Source organism: Lagopus muta, chromosome 8 (assembly GCF_023343835.1).
Source record: "Lagopus muta isolate bLagMut1 chromosome 8, bLagMut1 primary, whole genome shotgun sequence".
In the NCBI taxonomy this organism is placed as follows: domain Eukaryota; kingdom Metazoa; phylum Chordata; class Aves; order Galliformes; family Phasianidae; genus Lagopus; species Lagopus muta.
This window is the reverse complement of record NC_064440.1, coordinates 32,175,448-32,198,376: the sequence shown is the minus strand read 5'-3', so window position 1 is coordinate 32,198,376 and position 22,929 is coordinate 32,175,448. Positions and strand designations below refer to the sequence as shown.

At 45.2% G+C, this 22,929-nt stretch overlaps 1 protein-coding gene and 1 long non-coding RNA gene across 4 annotated transcripts in view; both read right to left on the bottom strand.

Moving 5' to 3' along the window:
- LOC125696724 (uncharacterized) overlaps positions 1 to 15,601 on the bottom strand; it is a 116,129-nt gene extending 100,528 nt beyond the window's left edge. For both annotated transcript variants that reach the window (XR_007378481.1, XR_007378483.1), the window contains exons 1-4: positions 15,478 to 15,601; positions 15,083 to 15,256; positions 14,353 to 14,527; positions 14,119 to 14,244 (exon numbers count right to left, since the gene is read on the bottom strand). This is a non-coding gene — a long non-coding RNA (uncharacterized LOC125696724). The remainder of the gene's footprint in view (positions 1 to 14,118; positions 14,245 to 14,352; positions 14,528 to 15,082; positions 15,257 to 15,477) is intronic.
- An 834-nt stretch (positions 15,602 to 16,435) lies between these two features.
- CPS1 (carbamoyl-phosphate synthase 1) overlaps positions 16,436 to 22,929 on the bottom strand; it is a 112,514-nt gene continuing 106,020 nt past the window's right edge. For both annotated transcript variants that reach the window (XM_048953784.1, XM_048953786.1), the window contains one exon: positions 16,436 to 16,734. In XM_048953784.1, the coding sequence (XP_048809741.1) occupies positions 16,618 to 16,734 (117 nt within the window). In that variant the 3' untranslated portion in view covers positions 16,436 to 16,617. The remainder of the gene's footprint in view (positions 16,735 to 22,929) is intronic.

Genomic DNA, 22,929 nt, shown 5'->3' with positions numbered 1-22,929 from the left:
GTATTTCTGCAGCGTGCAAGGCTGGCATTCCTGCTGCCTGGTGATCCCTCAGCATCAGTGCCTCCGAGAGATACAATATTTGATGTTATCAAGAACCTGCTGAGCTCCCGTGGCTAATGCCCTCCCCACGAATCAGTGCTTCCACCAACCTAACACATCACCCAGGGTTAGCTTGTTCCATCCTTTCTGCTCCCAGATGCTTGCTCAGCTGAGGTCATTTGGCTCCAAATGACTCAGTCTGCTATGCAAAAAAAAGGAGATGAACCCTTCGTCTCCCTCTGGTTATGTTTTCCCCTTACACCCTTTCCACAAAAAATCAGAGCAGAATTTGGTATAGTCCATCCTCTCCCGTCTGCCTCTGCTCCCCGCTCACAAAAGCTTTCCTTTGTCAGATTTGTTGGCCTGTGACTGACAAGCAATTACAATAAGTAATTTCATTTCAGTGGAAGATAATAAAACGTGATACCGTAACTACCCACAGAGCCTCCAAAGTATTCATGTTCACTCTAATAACCTGGTGAGATGCTGTTAATCTTGACAGAGGCTGCCCAGCAGGTGCTAGGGAGCTGAATCTTCATATTCCTTCACTGTTTGCTGATCCTTCCACAGGGAGAGCTCCAAGCTGTTAAAATGCAATGGCCCTGCTCTATTTTTTAATTACATTTAGTTTATTAGAGGCACAATCAGATGCATAACTAATCTTGGAGCCTGCCCTGCCTTGCTGAGGAGGAAGAGGGGGGTCTGACTCACGCAGGCGCTGCCTCGGCTGTGTGCAGCCACTGTCCTCTGGGAGACAGAGAGATGGGGAAGGGGAATGTGCAGGGCAGGAAGAACTTGGTTGTTTTCCAAAGCAGATGATTTGTACTGACACTTCCCTCCTCTGCCTGGGAACCCCTTCGATGCAAGCTGCTTTTGTTTTCCAATATTCCTGCAAAAGCTAAGTAAAGATTGAGGCTGATTTGTCATTTACATTCAGTCCACTTGTCCCCTCAGGAGCAGAGTGCCAACAGCCTGTGTATGGGAGAGAGGATGGATGCGTTTGGTACTGAAGAAATACAGGCATTCCTCTTAGGAATTCTGCATTTACCAACACTGCAATATTGCCTTTCCCTGAGATGCCTCCTGTGGATACCCATCAGCGAGGGAGGAAAGGTAGGAAAAAAGGAGGAGACAGGCAGCAACTTCCAAGAAATGGAGGCCACTTCGGTGCTTCTCAACAGGAAAATTACTTCCACTCCCCCATGGAAGCACGGGAAGAACTAGCCCCTTTTGTTCAAGCATCACGGATGGCTGTTTTTCACAGCAAACCCTAGGTCCTCCCTTTGAGACAGCAGCACTTGCATCAGGAGCACCTTAGTGCCCTAACATCAGAACAGTGATGTGATGTTTGTTTCTAACTGAAATTCTGGTTACTACTCAGGACATGCATCACCTTGATGCACAGGCCATGGCCTCTGCTCCTGAGCAAGCAGAACCCTGCTCTGCTACCAGAACAAAGGCAAAACCACCCTGCTTAGCATCCTGCAGCACTGCAAAGGATGGCTAAATGCTCATGACCTGATGAGGCCAAGAAGGAGCTCACAGAAAATGATGGTCTGAGCAGTGACCTTCACAGAGGCCAACCTGGTCTCCCCGAGCCCCAGGTGGTGCAGAGGGCAACAGAGAGAGTTTCTACAGCAGAGATTATGGGTTGGGGTTTTTTGACAACCTTGTTTTCTGTAACCAAAAGTACATCATAATGGAAGTGAGAAGGCAGAGATCTCTTTGGAGATGGATATTTTGAGGACTAAATTGTAGTTATGCTCCTTTTCAAGACAGGCAGTCAGAAGACTTGCTCACAGCCAAGGGGAAAAGGTCGAAAAGGCTGTTACTAAAACTTCCAAGTCTGACTGCAAAGCAAGAATCTAAGCTACAAGAGGACCAGCACGTTCCTCATTAAAATCCACCTGATCGTTGCTCAACAGTGTCTTATTCTTGTTACTAAATTGTTTTCCAAGCTCTTGAGAAGTAACTGAAATGCTAGAGAAGCAACTGAACTCTGAAGGAAACGACAACAACTGTGATATGACTGTCTTCATTCTTCCAAAGATATCATGAAGATCTCTATACAAGAGCAGGTGGGTTCCAGGATAACACCGCCAATATCAGCTCTTTAAAAACAAGCTACATATAACCCATGTCTTACTCCTTCACAAACCAAGAAGTGGAGTGGTGTAAGCATTGTTTCAGTCTACTGCTCTTCAACCAACAGATCCCCAGATCCTGCTGAATTTAGGGGAAACACAGTATTCCTGGTGGAGAACACTCCTATGCAGCACACTGTGTGGACCCCTCTGAGAGCTAATTCCTGTGCTCCCCTGTCATTTCTGTACAATTAGATTAAGCTTCGAAGGAGGCATAATGCATATTTTGCAGATAGTCAAGCTGTAGCTTTCTCCAAACACTGTTCAAACAAAAAGCCATAGGATGTTGCTGCTATAGTCTGGAAATCTTACATCCTTGGACACAGTGGCCTTTAATCCAGAGGGCCTTCTTGAGTTTGCATACTAAAAATGGGAGGAAAAAAAAATGAAATTCAGAATTTTTTTTAATAATGAGAACATGGGAAATAAATAACCTTGGGCCTTCTCCCCTCCAAGAGGAGAGGTGATGTAAGAGCAAGCTAAGCACAGCTGACTTGTCTGGATTTAGAAGTATGGTCCAAAGCAACAAGAGAGCCTCTTGCATAAAATAAAAAGGTCAAGAGTATAAAGATGTGATCTCGCTGGGGGAAGAGAGCCAAGAAAACAGTTCCCTATTTAAATAGCTGATTAAACAAAATATAATTAAGGCTAGCTTGGCCCCTTTCCCAGAGTTCATAAACCCATACCAGGAATCTCCTTTGGGGGCAGTACCACCTGACATGTGCCTTATTTAAATCAGGGCATTTAAATAGCTGACCTTTTTTAGTGCTGGCTCCTGCTTGTTCATGTACCAGCATCTCTTTCTGCAGCTAACCTTTTATCCTGCAGCCTGCCTGCTTGTGGCTTCCCCACCTTAAGTCACAGCACTGATTTAGCAGGAGTTGAATGGGATAAACTAGAACTAGGAAAGGACGAGAAAAGGAAAGCCTTTGCTGCATTTTTATTTCCTAGGTCCCACTCATTGAACAATGGCCTGGTTAACATAGCCTCAAAGGCCTGAGTGACTGAAAATCCCCAATTGTAAAAAACAAAACTACACTTTGAGAGCAATGTTACACCAAGCTAATCCATGAGGATATCTGGACTATTGCCATCAACTTTGCAGGTACCTCAAAGCCTCACTTTGCCTTCATTTTGCCCTGCTGCACTCTCTGCTGGATTGGTACCAGTAACCCACTGCTTAGCTAAGCCTGAGGAACAGATTTTTAGCAGCAAATTAAATCTCCTGGGCACAAACCCAACATAACCTGTTCTGCTGCTTCCAGACACGCATCTTGCATCCTATGAGCCCAAGCTCAGGCAGGCATGGCTTTCCATATCTGTACTGATCACACAGATCTGTCATCCTTTTGTGCATAGAGCACAAGCAATTTCTCTTTCAAAAAGAAAAAAAATGCACCAGAAAAGCCCTCCAACTCACAACCTGGAAAACCACAAGAAAGAGTGGGATGGAGCTTCTATCTAAAATACTCACTAAGGTCTTGATTCAAAATCCTTGAAGTCAGCAAGAGTTTTTGCATTGACTACAGGAGGTTTTGCATCAAAATTTGATCTGGGAAGGAAGAAAGGATTGCAGTTATTGAGGGCTTTCATTAAAGTAGAACAGTGACTCCAACACAAGTGTCAGAGCTAATGAAAGGACAAATGATGGTGCATTGCTCAGCAAGACATGCATGCTTATCCTGCACAGTAAGTTATGCAGTAAACACTTCCCTTCCAGAATACATTTACTTTATCTTGATTCCTCTCAAATCTTATTTCAAGAGAACAATATAAATTCAGAAAGCGATCTCCCAGATATACACAGTGCAAGTGTAAAACATGCCCTCAGTCAGTAAGTCCAAAAGCTAGTCAGACTTCATCTCCCACTTATTTACAACGCCACAAATATTTCCCATGCTCTTGATTAAAATCGTACTGATTTTAGTCTGAATTGATGCTCCTCCACACACTCAGCACACACTGCTGCCCACTCTTCAGAGGAGCACTGATGTCAAACACTTTCAGAAGCAGAGTGGACACAATCCTAAACAAACAGCGTTGAATGAGGCTGATGGAGAGAAGGAATATTTGGCTTTTGTATCCGACTCCCTGGGAAATGTCTCAGCAGCCTTTATGACCCCCATCACAGTAAGCAGCACAGATCTCAGAGATGGATCTATGAGATGGAAGGTCATGAACAAAACGTGCATCGATATTGTGGAGCTGCTGAAAAAATAACTCACAGCAGCTTTACCAGGCCTGCTGATTTATCACTTGTTTCTCCATCTCTCCTTTAAGAAATTTCTTTGAATTGCATCCGTTGCACGTCCACTACCAGAATGCCCACGTGAAAACTGACTCTCGTGGCTGGCAGTTCCACATTCACTTAGTCTCCCCTTCAGTGAACTACAGCCTCAAGCTGGAAAGACCAGAAGAGCCTACTTAGAGATTTCAGCCCATTAGTTTAAAGGAGCAAGATGAATGGAAACTCCCAGTTACGTGCCTAAATAGGGAAACCCAAGGATGCCAAAAAAGACACAGACCATGGCAATGTTCTTTTAAAAAGAAGAAAAAAAAACAAATACTCCTCTTGCCCCATGCTTTAGCCACCAAGTTTTCTAATATGTGAAGTGATTTTTTTTAAACTACCATCAGTGCTTCATCTGAATTTATGGCCCTAAGGCTATTTTCCTGCTAATTCTCATACTCATTTAGACTCTTTGTTCCTTCAACTTTCTTTCACCTAGTTATACTAGCATGTATTTCCAATATGACATTCTTAATAACTTTTTTTTTTTTTTTCCTCTGATCAACTTCTCCATTGTCCCTACCAAGACATATTGCTCTCTTTTCTCTCCTGTAACACTTCAGGAAGGAAGCACTTTCTTAAGACCATTACCTAGAGTTAATGACCTAGAATCTCAAATGTCCTTAAGCATACTTCCCTCCTCCAGAGCTGCAGGAGGCTGCGGTTTCACTCAGGCACAGGTACTATCCAGAACATAAACAGACCCATATAGAACACTCAGGACTATTCTGATTTTCCTTCTTCAACAAGTTTCATTTGTCCCAGTATTTGATGGCTCTGAGAGAAGTTGATATTAGAAGCATGGAAGGATGAGAAACCATAGCCCAACTCCAGTTCAAGCCAAGCCTTTACCAGCCTCCTGCTCTGCTTACAGGGCAGTTACACACAGATGACTGGCATCTTATAAACCTGCTCACAACACAGACATCAGCAGGAGTCAGTTTTCCACTTCTGACACACAAAGAAATGGAGACACGTTGCCTTTCCCTTCCCTCCTTGGGACAGAGGTAACCCCATCTCCGTCCCTCCTTCCCTCCAAGAAATGACCACATTTCCAAACAAAATGCAGATCCTGCACATGGTTCCAAATACCCCGACTTAAACACCAGCATAATGGCATTGCTCCTCTCAGAGAAAGATGCTGAGAACCCAGATCAATCCATTCGCAAAGGTTAGGAAGAGAACTTCCCTTTAGCCCTCCACCAAAATGATCTCGGTCATCAGAAGATGTGTGGTAGAAATGCTCTTGTGCCTACTCCATTTGCAGAGTCTGCTTTTTTTCCTCGTGTGTGGTTTGTTTTAAGCCTCACTTACATAACATTTATTTATCACAGCCACGCAGGCTAATTCATGTATATGTATTTAGTATAAAAGCGTTTGAATTAATGTTCCCTGCTTGTTTACTTTGAAGGACTGAATGCCCCCTCAGGAAGACATATCGATCTTGAAGGAGGCCGTTCTCCGATGAACGCAGCTTCCTGCAATATTTATGGCATCTGAAGTCTTTTCTCTGCTCTTGATCTCTTGGAAAGGGATCCCAGAGGAGGGCGACAAAGCCTGGAGAGGGTAGGAAGAAGAAGTAGTACAAGAGGGCTCCCTCTGCTCCAAGTGCAACATTGAAATGTAAACAGGAAGGTGATCAAGGACTGCTGTTGTTTCTAAATTAAGCACTTAAAGTTAATATTAATGAACGTGACAAGAAAAAAACCACTGAGCCAACTTCATAGAGAGTGCTAAGTTGGAAAAAAAAAAATCAGCAGCTTTTCTCAGTTTTGCAGCTCGATTCTGCTAATGCACACCTTGTCATCTACAATTTTTAGGCCAGCCAGAAAAACTGGTGTCAGGAAACACTGGAAAGTAACCTCTTTATGGTCTAGCAGTTGCACTCTTTTCAGATACTGCACGTGGCCATAGTTATTACTAAAAATACAATAATAAATTCTTCTCTGGCTCTTTCTTCCAAACAGAGTTTGGGCTCCGTAACAGCTGAGAGAATGAGGAGAGCTAACTTGCTGTGCATGGGATGTCCTCCCTGCTCCTCCATCCCAAATTAAAATCACCCCTCTTTGGGTGACTATTCATTTCACAGCACGGTGAAGAATAAGCAGAAGCATCTCAGAATAGTGAATCCAATTCCACTAAGTCCAAGTCAAGATATATCACAGAATCACTACATTATTTGTACTCATTTATTCTTTCTAGGGTTCAGCTGGGGTAATTTCCCTCCCATCCTTGAGCTTTGTGGCTACAAATAGAGCAGGGGTAGCTGGAAACAGCAACTTTTCTCTGGAGTCTCAGTGCACGTGGACAAGAAGCAAAGGCCAATGCAGAAGGGAAATGACAGTGCTCTCGAGGTCCCATCTACCCTCCTCCGTGCTTTTAATTCTCTTTATCACATGCTGTATACAAGCATATGGCTAATGCACCTCATATATACAAGACAGCTAAGGATATACAAGTCTATCTATACATGCTGCTATAGAACAGATGAGTGAGAATGGCTGCATGGCTTGCAGCCACTTCCCTTCATGTTCTGCTCCCACATGGCAAGGTACAAATAACAAACAGAAAAACACAATCCTCCCATTTGAGAAGGACGTGCCACAACATCCTGCAAAACGAGTAATGAGTTGTTTGCACTGCTCTTGAGGTCTGTGAAACTGTCAGCTTTGTGCTGTGCCTCTCTCCCTTTCCCTTTATACAAAGCACACTTTGTCAAGAAAATCCAGAAACCAAGGTTGAGACAGGCTAGGAAAAGATGAGACCAGAGGGCAGGGTTACACTGTAAAAAATACAGTTCTCAATCGAAGAGCTTAGTTGCAACTGGCCGAAAAGAATTTGATGGAAGAATATGATCAAAACAAATTATTCATGGGAGTAATGTGATGAGAAAAGCAAAGATACAGGGGAAAAAGCAGGGAGAGGGGGATGGATTTTACAAGCCAAATGGGTCTAAATGGGTGTGACAAGTTTGATTTCTCAGAAGTGACCTGCAACAGAAACTTCCTTGCAGGGACAGGGGATGCAGATGGGATTTCCAGAGGCCAATAAGGGGACAATAGAGGTTTAAAGCCTCAAGAGCAGGATAAAGAAGTTGATGATGACATATGTGCTCTTGCCAGCACCTTTCCCACGCAGTAGGAGGAGGTTCAGCTCTCTGCTATATTAAGATGAGCTATTGAAAGACAATTTCTCCCCATAGGCTCTCAGTCAGTAGAATGGACTGCCTCAAGGCATTTTGGTGGCCAAGAGCAAAATCTTTTTAAAAAGCCGTTACAAAAACCATTACTCATTTCTCAGCAGCTATGGCCTGTGTGGATTATATATCCTCAGCTACAAACCTCCTGGCGACTCTCATTAGGAAAATTCCTCAAAATCAGGCAACCAGAAGTGCCAGTTGTCTCAGGCATCCCACTCCAACCAAAGCTCTGCAATGCTGCAGCTACCCCACGCTCCCCAGGGGCTGTAGCACGGTGCATCCAAGCCCTGTGCCAGACAGCTCCCTCCCAGAGAATGACAGAGTGGAAGCCACCAAGCTCCAACTCCCTGCCGCAGGCAAGGTTGCCAACTACTACATCAGGCTGCCCAGTGCTCCCACCCAATCTGGCCTTTCACACGGGTAGAGCAACTCCAGATCCTTATGGCACACAGGGCTGGCCAGGAGCCACCAGAAGCTGCAGAGGCTTGCTGCACATCACAGCCAACATCAGGCCTCTTCCTGCTTTCGGAGGATTTCTGCATTCACGCTGTGCTCGGTTCCTTACTGCAGCTTATCGCCAAACAGCCTCTCCTGGCTGTGTAAAGCACTTCCCTGGTGCAGTCACTCAGAAAAAAAAGAAGTTACAGAACCTCTCTCACTCAAATATTTGTTTTAAAGGAAGATCAGAAAGCTTCACCATAGCAATGACTCTCCAGGAGAGGTGTGAAACGCAGTGCTTATCAACTAGTTCAACGCTGCAGAGAGAAATGGACATCCGAGCTCATTTTGCTACATAATGTTATTAGTTATATGAAATTAGACTGTCAAATACAGCTTTATAAAATGCAAGCAGAACGCAAGAGGGCAAGGAGGAGAATGAACACACTGGGGACAAATCACTGTCACTCACAACGGAGTGCCTGGCAGACTAAGAATTAAGTTCACTCCTCAGGGCAAGCCATCCCCAGCTGTTATAAATACATTTTAATGCCCCTGTCAGAATGCTGAAGGAGTGAGCTGTGCAGCATGTCAGGTGTTTTCTGTCACTCACAGAGCTGCAAAAAGCCACGTTTCGATTGCAGCTTTGTCACTTTTGCCTCCAGCAGTGCTGAGGCAGCTCCTCCATGGGTCAGATGGGGCAGGCAGTGGTTTGGGAGCAGGCTCAGGCTGCTCCTCCTTCCATCGCTAAGGGAAGCCATGGATTTGTTGGGTTCCTCGATCCTCTCTGGACTGTGACACCAAATCACTATTTAAAAGGCCGCTAGGGCTTCTCCCTGGGAGAATGACACAGTAGGATTTCAGCCATGCTTGGTTGCTGACAGCATGGCTTCTGGAGACTTTGCTCAAGCTTGCACCAGGAACCCAGAAGGATGAGATGAGGTCAAGCCTCAATCCTAGAGCAGGGAAGAAACACTGTGGCATGGTCCACAGAGCCAAATCCCTTCTCTACCCTGTGAGTCCGGCTCCTAATGTCCTCCAGAAGCTGCAGCTCAGCTACAGACACCCACACAGAGACAGAGAGCTAGGTTGGAGCCAATTCTCTTCGCTGCTGCTTTATTTTTCATTATTGAGATGCCTCTTCTTCAGAAATGAGTGCAAAGATGGGGCTTTGCCCCAGCTGTCAGTTGTGCATTGTCACAACTGCACAGCACACAAAACCACCGCCAGGAAAAGCAGATCCCATGTTAGGGGTCCTGCTGGTCTCCAAAATGAAGACAGGCTCTTTTCTGGAGGAGCAGCTCTCCAGTGCTGTCCAAGAGGAGCAAAACTGCATTCCACCTACTAAGTCCACTTCCGGATTGCTGCTGCCTTTCACTTCCCTCTGAAACCTGAGTTTGGCCCCACACAGAACACAATCTCTGAGCAGCAGGAAATACAGAGTGTTTAAGTCACAGGAGACCAAGCACAATGACAAAACAGGACGCAGCCATGAACAGGCAACACAAAGGGGAGCCTCCAGAAGAGGAGCTCATTTCAAATAAACAGCACTTCCATCAGAAACACGCTATTGCAAGGCAGCATGCAGGCAGCCGCTCATTCAGATGAAGAGATTTGTAAGGCTGGGCACCCTTGGGGCTCACGCAGGTATTTGGTACCAGGATGACATGGCACGCTTTGCACAGTCCATCCTGGCAATCCTAACAATAAGATGGACAACCACAGCAGCTACTGACCGGATCCATGGAGACGCTCGGGGCCAAAAGCCAAGGCATCCTTTTGAAACAGAAAGGCTTTGTTTCTGTGATTTGTTTCATCCCTGTTTTATTTCTAAATGGCTCTTGTTTCCCTGCCACCACCTCAGCAATAGTTCACGTACAGTAACACGCCAAGCCACCACAAAATGTCTTGGGAAGAGATATTTCACTCGGCTCAGCAGCCCTTAAAGGGAGCGTCTGCTGCCAGACACCCGTGCTCCTCACCCATTGATGCATGAGCCTGTCTGAGCGCAGACTTTGGTTCACTGCATACTGTCTATCAGAGGGAGATTTTATCAGCATTACCGCTGCAGCACTTCTTTAAAAACCAGTGTGGGATCTCATCTTTCTGGGAGCACATGCGTGCAATTTACAACCTCGCAGCCAGCAGCATGGCAACCCGGATTACTTAATTCATCATTTCCTGAGAAGGGAAGGCAGCTGCTGAGGCACAGGGAGGTTTCAGTCGGGCAAGGCCTGGTCATTATCTTTTGAAGTAATGGCTTCAGAAAACACACTCTGGTTCCTAGACTTAAGCTGGATACAAGATTGCATCCCACAAAGTGGAGATCCCACCCTACCGTTAGCTGCACACAACCAAGCCATCACCAGAACCAACCACATAACTAATTCTACTCACGGACGTTCATGAAGCACACAGAGACAACAGTGAGTCTCTAAGTCTCGCCCTCCTGAGGGCAGGGACTCGGAACGGTGACCAAACTACTGTGCTGTGGAAGATACTCTCTTCTCCTCTACTGTATTTTAGCATCCTTCAATTCCACATTTTTTCTAGTAAGCATCAACTCCCAGCACCAGAGAGCAGCTGGTCCAAAGGAGCTCCACCAGTTCTGCAAAGCAATATGAGAAATTAAAAATGCATTTCCAGCTTAGCAGATGGAATGAGACATGTGGGGTTAATTAGGCTGCATGTCCTTAGAGACTAGTGGTGGTTTCCCCCTCTGCCACCTAAGTATCAACAACTCAGAGACTATTTCCTCACAGAAGGCAATCTACATCAGATCCTCAGCTCTTCTCACTGAGGGCAAGGTGTTTCTTTCTCATTGGCATGGGTTCACCTCCCTGCCACGCTTCCTGCCTCAAAAATGTTCACTGGGCTGCTGGGCACCAGGAACATGGAAAAACAAGTAGGACAAAGAGAAGAAAGGAATAAAAATCATGACTAGTTTAACTGTCCTTATCTTTCAGCATATCAGTACAGAGCTCAGTAAAGCCATAAGGAATATGTTCTTGGGTACGTGTGCTTTTCCAGCAGGCTACGAGCTCCTGGGATGCAGCTCAGTCCCTGGGCCATTAACAGAGTCCTTGAAAGGACTCTCCCTTTTCATTCTGTTTGCTTTTTTTTTCTTTTGGTCCCCCTACTGCTGAAGATTCCCCTGTGGAAGTACTCAGAAGCTGTATGGGAGCAGAGGAAGGAGAGCTGCCTGTTTTGCTTGGAGCCTTTTGGAGGTGGTTCACACAACACTGCCAACACCCTGCTTGCAAGCTTAAGGCTTAGAAAGTCCATATGTAACACACTGCGTTGTTTAAAGGAAGGCCTTGTGTTTGTTCCTGAATTTTCCACTCTTCAGAGCACTGCTGGGCAGCTAAATCTGTCCTTGCTCACAAGCAAGACAGAGATCCTGGGGAGACAATGCTGCTCCTGCCAAGGAAATGCCAACCCCGTCAGAGCAGGGCTCCTGATAGAGTTTCCCATTGGAAATAATAAAAAAAAAAAAAAAGCAAAGTTCCCAAAGTGGATGATGAGTCTTTCCTTTCTAAGCCTCCTCTTTCAGCCTGATGGAGTATGGAAGAGCTGATCCTGCTAACTCACCCCTGGCTATGGTACAGATTTGCTCCCATCCACACCTCTGGGGCTTTGGGTTTGCCTCACTTATGCTGCAGCACTCAAACTTCCTTAGCTCCCAAACCTTGGGACTAAGGCCTGAAACCCACAAGCAAAAGACCGGGTTTGGTTAGACCTATTGGTTGAAAACATAGCAGTAGTTTAAAGATACAGGGCATATAACTACAAAAAGCAAAATGTTTTAAGAAAATGTATTGCAAGAGTTAATACCCCAAGTGAATAATGAACTCTTGCAAATAAAGCAGAAAGTGGTCTAAAAATACTTGCTGCAAGTACTTGTAATAAAATAATGACAAGATAAAATTGCAGCTATTTTTATTAGAAAATATTATTGAGTTCTTACGAGGATGGTGTCTAGCAGCTTCAGCTGGGGAAGGACTCAATTACAAAGGAAAGAACATTACGCCTCAAGGTACCTACATGCTTAATTCCTACTCCAGTCAATATCTTTGAAGATACGGATGGAAGAGACTTGCCAAGGAAAGCCAGCTGTCCCGTCCTGCAGAGGACACGCTGACCAGAGCTGTGACATGTTACATCAGCTCTGTGGCTCCTGAGGCACTGACTGGTGCTGCCTTTCAGCATCAGCGGGAGCGCACTGCAGGGGAGCAGCCCAGGGTGGCAGTTAATGGGATGGGTAAAGGCATAATGCTGGAGGACATTAGAAGGCAAATCATAAAAATAAAAATGCTTTACAGCTTTACAATAAAAATGGGCATATAAAAGAAGTTCAGAAGAGATTGCTGCTCCATTCCAGACCAAGTTTGAAAATTAGCTAAAATTTATTAGACGGCTTCTGAATCAGCAATGCAATAAATGCTGATGTAGTTATTACAGAAGTTCTCTGATCTATTGTTCAGAATGGAAAATATAAGCTTATCTACAGTTTATCTTTTCCCTTGGGGTGACTGTTTTTTTCCACTGTTTTTTTCCTTGCTCCAAACAATTAAATGATGCTATAGATAGTGCCCGTTTGATGCAGACACCCACAGCCAGAGCAGTGTTTCTCTGAACTCTGTAAAATAAGCTTATACATTACATGCCCTGCAGTGCTAGCCTGCTAGTCTGCTCCTGCCAACATGAGGCAGCGACACACTTGGGTGATACCGACTGCTTTTAAACAGTCTTAACTCTTTGGGGAGGGAGGGCCAGGGTCAGGAGTAAAGCATGCAAATGAGCAAGAAAGCAACCTGATCACTTTCCCTCAAGTCACACCTCTACCAGTTACAGTCTGCTTGCTGTTCTCTCATGCTGAAGCTCTGTCTTATGTGGGATCCGAATTAACCTCTATTTACCAGGCAGTATTTTCAAAACATGAACTCCACTTTCTTTTCTCAGCCAAAGCAACCAGAAAATAGAAGACCAAAGATGAGAATTTTCCTCGAGTTCTCTTCACTGTCATCTCTCTGCTCTTGATAGCAAAGAGCCAAATGACCCCTGACCTATGCCTGGCTGCTCCTGGTGTGCATCACTGCCTGGATGCCTGTGCAGCCCTGCAAGTGCCCAATGGGGGAGAGAAGCAGTAATATCCAGCTGCACAGCAAGCTGAAGGGCTACCTGGAAGGAACATTAATTTTGGCCATGGAGACTGTTTCAGCTAATGTATGTTCCCTAATGATTTTTAATGTCACATGGGAAGAGTTGCTCTTTAATTTCAAGGGCCTGCCCAAGATGTTTTGTGGCAATAAAGCATGCAAGACTTGCTCCAGGCAAGAGCATCCCCCTGTCAGCACCCAGACTGACATTTCAGGGAATCAAAGCTTGCTGAGACATCCACCATGGTGTCTGGCACACTGGGAAAAACTATTAACCCCACTCTTTCTTGTAAAGCTGACTGCTCCAGAGAAGGGCACCGCACATTCACCCACACATTGGCTCCAGGCATCCGTGCGTAGTCATACTGACCCAGGGACAGAGGCAGTGGGAATAAAGCCTTCCTGAATCTGACACCAATCATTTTATATCCTGATGCATGAGGCTTAATTACCCGTGTCATTAGCTTAGTTTGCTTCAAAAGTAATATTTAACATATAGTGTAAAGCATCATCATGCAAGTTAATTATCTCCTAGCTAGATGGGAAAATAAGAAATCGATTTGGTAGAATTAATAAACAAAGCACAAACCAGAACACAATAGAGTCATCATCTAGAAGCAGGTGGGTAAAGCCAAATGTAGCCCTGTGTTTCAGAAAAAGCTTTTGGAATACATGTTTAAATGCTTAAGTTAAGGGATTATTTACTTTATTTTTTATTTTTTTTACTCTATTCTCAAAAAAGCAAAATGGCAAGAGCTTTGAAAAACACAGAAGCATAAATATCCATCACATAGATAAATGTGGTTTTACTGTGGGTGTTTTCACCCTGTGCAGAGTGCTTGATGGTACCTTTAAATACGGAGAGCGCTGCTCCTTTACTCTCTTGACCTGCACAATCCATCAGCGTCTGTGTGGCTCTGGGTCCCTTGGTCTTCTACCACTGCTTACTCCCCATGGCACGAGTTAGTGCTTCAACTGCAGCACCAAGAATGAGGAATGAAAAGGTAAAGTGGATTTGCAAAGGCTCTTTGTGCCAGACAATAGGAACAGGAAAGAAGAAAGGAAGGGAAAACTATTACTGACCTTTCTCCATCACCATGGTGCGTGCTGGGGAAGAAAGGAGCCAAGATGTCTCTCTTATTTCACTGAGACAGAGGCTGAGGAAGGCTGAAAGCTGGAGCTGGTGCCAGACTCCATGTGGACAGTCAGGTCCAATTCACTTCTGTGCTGCCTTGCCAATGCCCTCAGCATGTCCTACCTGCAGTGACAGAGCCAAAACACATGAGATGGAGTCAAATTAAATTACCAGGTGATTTATTTAGTTTGCACAGACGGTCTGTGGGAGGTGAGTCAAGCAACCCCACGGAGCCCCCAGACCTTAAACGAGTTGGACATCCAAAGGCAGAAGGGACAGGGCAGCCTCGATGCAGCAGCTGTGGTGAAAGCCAGGTCCCTTGAGCCATGGGGAACAGGGGGCATACAAAGAGAAGAGGGGCAGACTCCCAGCAGGACAAATCCACCTTGTTCTCCCCGAGTGGAAACGTCATTTACATCAGCTGAACAATTGACCTGCAAGGTCTTTCAGAAGTCCTCAAAACCATATAAAAACGCACTGAAGAATCCTCCATGCTTTCTAAAGCTGCTTCATCCCACTCCAAAAGGAACATCTCCATTTCCACACCCTCTCCCAACCTCACCTCATTAACTGTTTTTAAATGCATCCCATAGTGCCAAAACCAAAAAAAAAAAAAAACCCAGAAAGAAAGAAAAAAGCCTCTCTCCTCTGCTCCAAAGAGCAATTAAATCCCATTACCCTTCAGCTGGCCCACTCAGGCACGACGGTCACTGACAACTGTCATCAAAATTCCAGCAGCACAGCCACTGAGCCACCAGTACTGCTTGGGAAAGCCTCGTTCATGGCTTTACTTAGTGTTCTCTCCATATGTGCATAGAGCTCTGTGCTGGGACAGGCAGGGCTGTCTTCTCGCTGCAGATGGGAGCAAAGCACACACGTGTGAGCAGCTAATATTCAGGGAAAAAACAGGTTTGCAGTTACTGAATTATCTCTGGGAGTTAGGATCCCACCCCAGCAAACAGCAAGGCAGAAAATGGCAAAGCTGTGAGCTGTCAGAAGCAGGATGCATGGGGGACAATACCAGCAAACATCCTGCTTTGCCTCTGCTTGTATTAGTGAGGCCGTTTGCTCACCCTGCTTGTTTCACATCTAGGACTGGGATGAGGCTGAATTCCCTCTGACTCTTCTTGCTGGCATTTTGGTGGGTTTTCAGCAGGTACTGCAGGCATGATGTGTTACTGGAGGTAGCACGTCACCAGGGCTCAGTTTTCCTGAAAGTCGAGAAGACAGTCTTGCAAGAAAGACAAACCCACAAGCATGATGCATATGGCAGCAAATAATGAAAACCAGACCTCAATCAGCCAAGAAAATTACCCAAAGGAAAGGGAGACCTAAGTATTCAGAGAATTCAGAGAAGTATGCAGGCCAATATCAGCTCATCTCTTCATACCTTGTGCTCAAAAGGGGTTTTGCTTTTGGGCCACAAGCAAAATGAAATTTAAAAGGAGGAAGTCTTCATCCCTTCCCAGCTGGGCCCTTGGAACAGAGAAGCTGAAGTTCATACTCTCTGTGTACTGTTTGCTGGTCCCTATGCACAGCCCACTAAGCAGCACAGTGAAGACAGGCTCCACATCTCTAAAATCCACAGCCCTTAAGCTGTGCCAAGTTATGTATCAAACAGTGACACCTTAAAATCAGAAGTGACTTCTGAAAGCGCTGGCTTCTATTTTTGGAAGGCAATTCCTTCCCTTGAAGCATCTTGTTTAGAAAATAACAGTTTTTTCCTCCTTTCCATTGATATTTGTGACAGAATGATTGTGAGGTCTCAATTACTCTGTATTCAGTGTGCTAATCCCCTTGGAGATAATGTGTTGCAGTCACCATGAAACCAGGCACTTAATGAGATGATTGAAAATAGTAATCAGGCACTAGGTGAAGCACCTCACCTCTGGTTATTTGAGATTACTGGCTCCAGAGGAACAAGCTGAATTATTTTTCTATCACATTTATTCCTCCATCCATAAAATCTTCTTATACTAGCTTCTAAAATACACAAGCAACGTGCTTCACTTCACAGAACTATACTTACTGTCACAGCTGAGACCACAGGTCAATGTGTCTGAAGATGCAGACATCAAAATTCGGACTTAACCCAGCAGATCTGCGATTCCAGGTGAGGAACCTTTCTGTCCTTGAATTCCTCCTCCTTTGCAGTCAGTTCACATGGTGGTGGTGAGTTCACAGAAGAACGCCCACTCCCCGACATCTCCTTATTACCTGTGCTGATGTTTTCCCTGGTGGGAGTGACAGTGGCTGTCTACAGGGGAGCAGCCAGCTCCACCACAGTTACAAGGTGCCCTGGTCTTACAGCAGCAGAGAGCATTCAGTTCCTGTCAATAGAACAAAAGTTGTTGGCACCAGCAGGAGCTGGTGGGAACCAAATCTAACAGCAAGCCAACAGTCCTGGTCCTGCCCCACAGGGACACCCAGCGAGAAGCTCTCACTGATGTGCTGTGGGCCATTCATTCGTACAGCTCCTGGACTTCCACCCACCCTACACTTCGCCCATTAGAGAAGGCAGAACCACCAGCAGCCATACAGGCACTACATTTCAAGACATAAATAAGAACCTAAAGCAACCAGACCAATTTCCCCATTAAATGCATATTGCCACCATGAGGCTGGAATGAAGGTCTGGGTTTGAATGTACTGTTGACAGGAACCCATTTCCAAAGGCATCAATTATTTACGACTGCAATAAATCATTTACATAGTGCTGTAAATTCCAAACAGGGTTGAACAAACACAAGGCTTCATCATCACCCGTTTCTCTACAGCCAGAGCTGGGCTGGGAAGAGATGCTTATCTTAAGTGGGATTGATTGGAGGCATTGTGCTTAGGGCATTGTACTCTGCATACACTAAGGGGTAAAACTTGACGAAAGAAAGGGTAAATTAATGTTAAGCCTCACTCGGGCAGTTCCAGGGCTGCCATGTTAACTGGTAGCAACAGCTGAAATTGGCATTTTACAGCCAGCCTGCGATGGCTGGGGGAGATCTAGACACAGCTATTCTGCCACTGAGCCACTTCACTGCAGAAAAAGTGCTGAAGAGTTTTGGGAAACACTCCAGGCATCTTCCACCTGACCCTGGAGGGGCACAGCTACAGGTTCATGCAGTGACCGAGCCATCTGGGTAGGGAGAGACTGCCCCAAGCAGTGGCAGTCTCGTCACCAGCATTAGGTAGTAGAGAGTGAAACTGACCATTTCTCATTACCTCTATTTACGTCTGAAATCTAGGGCAGCTGCTATGAACAAAGCTGTGGGGAGGTTTAGCAAGGCATGCAACAAGCAGGGCTGAGCTTCTACCCAGCCTAACGACAACGCAGCTAAGTGCTGCAGCCCAGCAAACAGGAGGCTGGATCTCGCTCACATTTCTCAAGTGCTCCGTGGCCAGGTTCTGAGCCAAGCGGTGAGTCTCACTGCCATGAGCAACCTCTGCAGTATTTAATAAATAAATCCTGGACTTGTGAAGCTTCTACAAACCAGGCAGTTATCCCGCAAATCCCTTCCTTATAAATAAATAACGAAAGCAACAGATAGACGATGCTGCTGCAAGAAAACGGCAAAATCAGTTGGCCCGTTTAAATCACTTGTGCTGGGGATGTATTTCCTCTGCCAGCCTGTTACTCAGAGCCCTGTGGTTTGCTCTCCCTTTTTTTTCTGGACCAAAAACCTGCTGCTGTTTCTCAGCAGAGCCTGAGTTCTGCTGACTGCTTTGTCAGAGCCAGCCGCTATTAGTCTTTTGGGGCTAATTCCTGCCAGGGGTTTATTCACTGCAAGGCCTACAGAGGGATTTAAAGCTTTGCAGCAATTCACAAAGACCTAGTTGATCATTTAGCCAAACTTAGGGCTCTGTGTCACATACCAGCATCAACCAAGTAGCTCAAAGAAAACGAAGGGTGATGTGGCACCGTGATGGATCCAGCCTCATGTCAGCAAGACCAGAGCCTGGCCTTTAGGTGTGAGAGGCCATCTGGCTCAAGAAGGAACCATGGGCTCCACTTCTCTTCATAGGATATTGCTTGTAATGCAACAAAGCAGAAACCTGCCATTTGGAAGCAATGAAGGCTGTGATCTATGTCACAAGGCTTGTCATTGACACTTGCACCGCTGAGCCAGTAGTGATTTTCCTGTAAGGGCTTACATTGAAAACATCTTCATCACACTGGTAGTAATTTGGAGAGACACGCTAAAGTATTCTGGACCACTGGGTATGTCATATACCACAATTCAGTGCAATTTTAAGAATTGCAGCATCAGCCACATCTCCACAGAATGTTGAAGATACAAAAGAACTTATAAATACTCCACATCAAAATTCACTGCTACCAGTTAGTGAACCTCCTGCTGCAGCCTAATGCAGTCCACAGGTGACTCACTTTGCTCTGTTCTGGCAACCATTTGTGTACTCCAGATCGCCCCCGTGTCGTGGGCAGTAGTGGTCTTCCTTGGTGGTGCAGGCATGGCACATAGTGCCACAACTTGCCCATCAGGCTCCTGGAGGTTACTACTTGTAATTAACTGCTGGGAAAAAGCCACAAGGAAGAGCAGACTCTTGTGATTAACAACAACTACTGAAGACATCAAGAACCAATTCACCTTTCTACCTCTTATCACATAACAGGAAACCTCTGATACGCATTACTTCTACACTGGTCCAAGTCATAACACATAACTCATTCTGGTTTCCCACAGTGTTCAGTTTGTCACCTACTCGCCACCTACTCTTTGAAAGGCTAGGTAGCAGCAGGACAAGGGGAAATGGTTTGAAGTTGAAGGAGGAAAGATTGAGGTTGGATGTCAGGGGGAAGTTCTTTGCTACGAGAGTGGTGAGGTGCTGGAACAGCTGCCCAGAAAGGCTGTGGATGCCCCGTCCCTGGAGGTGTTCAAGGCCAGGTTGGATGGGGCCCTGGGCAGCCTGGTCCAGTATTAAATGGGAAGGTTGGTGGCTCCGCCTGAGGCAGGAGGGGGCTGGAGATTCATGATCCTTGCAGTCCCTTCCAACCCAGGCCATTCTGTGATTCTGTGAAGAGAACACCTCATCTAAGACCTGCTCTTCACTGGCTACACCTATGACAAGCTGGGGAAGTGAGAAAGGTAATGCTGACTTTGTAGCTCAGAGAAGCACACCTTGTTTGGTGTCTGTAGTCTTGTTCCCCTTCCCCTGAGATCATCCCACCCTGCAGAGCTCAGGGAGGCCTGCAGGAAAGCCGTAACACGGACATTCTTGCACCATCCCTTGCCATACTCAAGACAAGAAGTCAGATCATAGAATGGCCTGGGTTGGAATCTACCTTCTTAAGAAGTTAATTCCCTCATGTTTATAAGTGTATAACCTTTAAATGAAGTCTTCCTGCAGCCTTCCCTTTTCCTGTTGAATGCGTGCAGTCACCCAAATTATTGTCAGAGACACCACAAGAAAGGGATATGGGCTTTATATCACATCAGCTTTGAGTGCCATTGCTTGCAGAATGCAGCTGCTAGCCATTCCATGCTGAGTACCACTCCTCACTCCAGCTGCCCTTGTGTTAGAGGCAGGTTTTGGAGAAACCCAGCTCTTCCAATTATCCCAGGAAGCAGAATTTAGGCAGTGTAAGCAGCTGGCGGCTGAGCTATTGGCTGCTCCTCACAATAAACTCTTGCTTGTACTCAAAGCCTTTCCTGCCCTTGATCTCCAGGTTGCCTGCATCTGTAGCAGCCCAGATGGAACCCAATCTTCTTAAAAGGAAACTACACACACCTTTGCAAAAAACCCCATCCAAACAACACACCACAAGGCAAAATTTTAGAGTAGGTTTCCTCTTTGCAATCCCGACTACAAACAAGCTTTCTAATTTTCCACAAACGCTTTGAATCACGTCCCTTCACGTGTGTGAAAAAGTCTGGAAGTACAAAAGTTTTTCTATCCAACTCAATTGGTGGGAAACCCTGAAGCAGAAAGAAGTACACAAACATTCTTGCCAAGAGATTGGGAATTTTCCAATTCATGCTTTTGTTGCTCCCACCCATCTGCACAAGTACAATAGTGAGGCCATGTTTGGCACTGCAACAAACTCAAATGCAATTGGCAGAAGCGGGGAAAGAGATGTAATTGTATTTCTCCAGGAAAAGTGGCCATTAGGAGGGTATTATCTGGATAGTGGTTATGTAAACTGTAGCTGAATAAGCTCTATTTACAACAAGAAAAATTGCCAGAAAGTGATCAGAACACAAGCGATCTGATGAAAAGGCTGCACTTGAGCAACATGAAAAGCCAATAATCTACGAAGAAGAAGCTGTCTTATAACTAGGAATTTAAAGCAGGGATGCTGCTGGTGGAGGGATTTCAAATCTAACCAGACCATGAATTTCAACATTTCTCAGTAGTCCTGAACCTTTTCTGGAACTTGAAGCAAACGAGACTCAGAGAGAAGGCTGCTGCACCACAGGGACCAGGCTCTGACCTGCTCTGTACTTTCTGTAAGCCTACAGCATTCACAGCAGCACATCCCCTTCCCCTCGGTATGTAAGCTTTTTGTACAGACCAAGTCCTGTCCTTGTACTTCAGTACCACAGGGGTGCCATATACTCAGAAGAAGAAATCTACCCCATTACACCTCAATTTGTCCCATTAGGCCAACATCAATTGTGACATCTCTAATAACACATAGCAGACCTGAAACTCGGTCTCTCAGTATCACCTTCACTTGCAGCCAAAAAGTGCCAGATCAGTCCCAGTCAAGTTCCTCTAGCATATCTCACTGAAAAAGATGGCGTGAATGACTGCAACATGCACACAAGAGGCTTTACCTTAGATGCCTTCATTGCACACTTGGACTTCAGAGTATTATTTTTCTTTCAGTCCGTACTTTCTAGAAAGAGGCAACCTGTGTGAATTCACAAGCACCATCTGGGACATAAAGAAGTTGGTCTAACCAGAGGAGCTCAGTTCAGCTTGACAGGTTTGAGACTTTATGGGGAGAACTCTGTAAAGGTGTTAAGCAGTTCAGTTAAATCAGACACATACTTGTGCCCAAAGCTTCTGCTGTCACGGACTAAACCACCAAACGTGTGTGTTCCTCATGCAGCAGTACAACCTCCTCTAGTCAAAGTACACTATGACTTTTTTTTGCCATGCAGACTTCTCCTCCTTCTTTCTTGTTGTCAGAAGTGCTTAAGATCACAGGATGCAGCACCCTTTCCTCCAGCTCACTAAGCCTTATGTCCCTGCCCTACAATCTGATGGCTACCTACCATTTCACACAGAACATACAAAGGGAGATGGAGTTGTATTTGTGTGAATCTCACTCATTCAGCATCATTAGTCCTTGATCCTCCAGTGCACGTGTTAACACACATGGCCACTATTCTCCTGTGCTCATCAACAAGCAAAACCAACTTGCTCATAACGTCAAGCTGTGGTGCACTTACAGGCTGACAGACTCTAATTCTTCTGCTTGTTTTTTTTTTCCTTCTCTGTTCAGTTTGACAAATGAACGCTGCACTCTCGAAACTGAAATGAGAAGCTCGAAGACTGATCAGTAGGAAATGAGCACTTAGTTGATTTGTGAGAAATGCAGACAGTTCTGCTGGATTTTTTTTTTTTTTTAAAAGATGTTAGAAATTGTTCTCTCAGAAAGCAACTTCCAGCTGCCATATAAACGCACGAGGATGTACTTAGTATTTAGATAAGCAACTCTTAAGAAAAAGATGGAGTATCAATGATTCAGTGAAGTGTCTTCTTTCAGAGTTAATGATGAACAACAGTCCATTCTGCAGTTGGCTGCAGGACAAGAGGTTGCTTTTGGTAATGTGACAGCAAGATGGTCCAGCTGTACTGCCTATCTGTATTGTTTAGAAGCTGCCACAACAGAGCATGTATCAATCACCATTTGAATGCTGCACAAGTGTTTCTGGTGAAAATCTGTTTAGTGTGATAACAACTCATACAAGCTTCCCAAAAGTTCAGCCAGAAAATGGAACCTGCTTATCCTGTCTTAGCACAGAGATATTTGGTGGCATGGAACAACCACATCTTAAAATGGATGACCACCTCACCTGTGCTTCTTGCTTCACAGCAAAATATACAGAGCACCTACCATAACCACTCATGAATGCTCCACATTCCCACAATAGGCCAAAGCCATTGCTGACATCCTAGAATATTAGGATATACATATATATATGTATTCTTGCTTTTTTTTTTTCCCCCCCAGATGCAAAGAGTAACAGGAGAGTCAGCTCAGGGAGAGAAGAGAAGCTGTAAATCCAAGTGATCTTTTCATACCTGGGGAAAAATAGCCCTCTAGGATCTTCATCAAACCCTAAGAAATTAACAGAAAGTCTCCCAAAGGGGATTTACTAGGCTTCAACTCAGAAGCTCCATCCCCATCACAGATATTCACAGCTTCATTCTTCATAGGAATAGAGAATACCTGCTTTTTACTCCGTGGTAGGGAGGTGCCAAGACAAAAAGAATTGAATGGGATTAAGACTCCTAAAAAGGTCACTGGTGCAAAGTAGGATTTGCACACGTAATGCAGC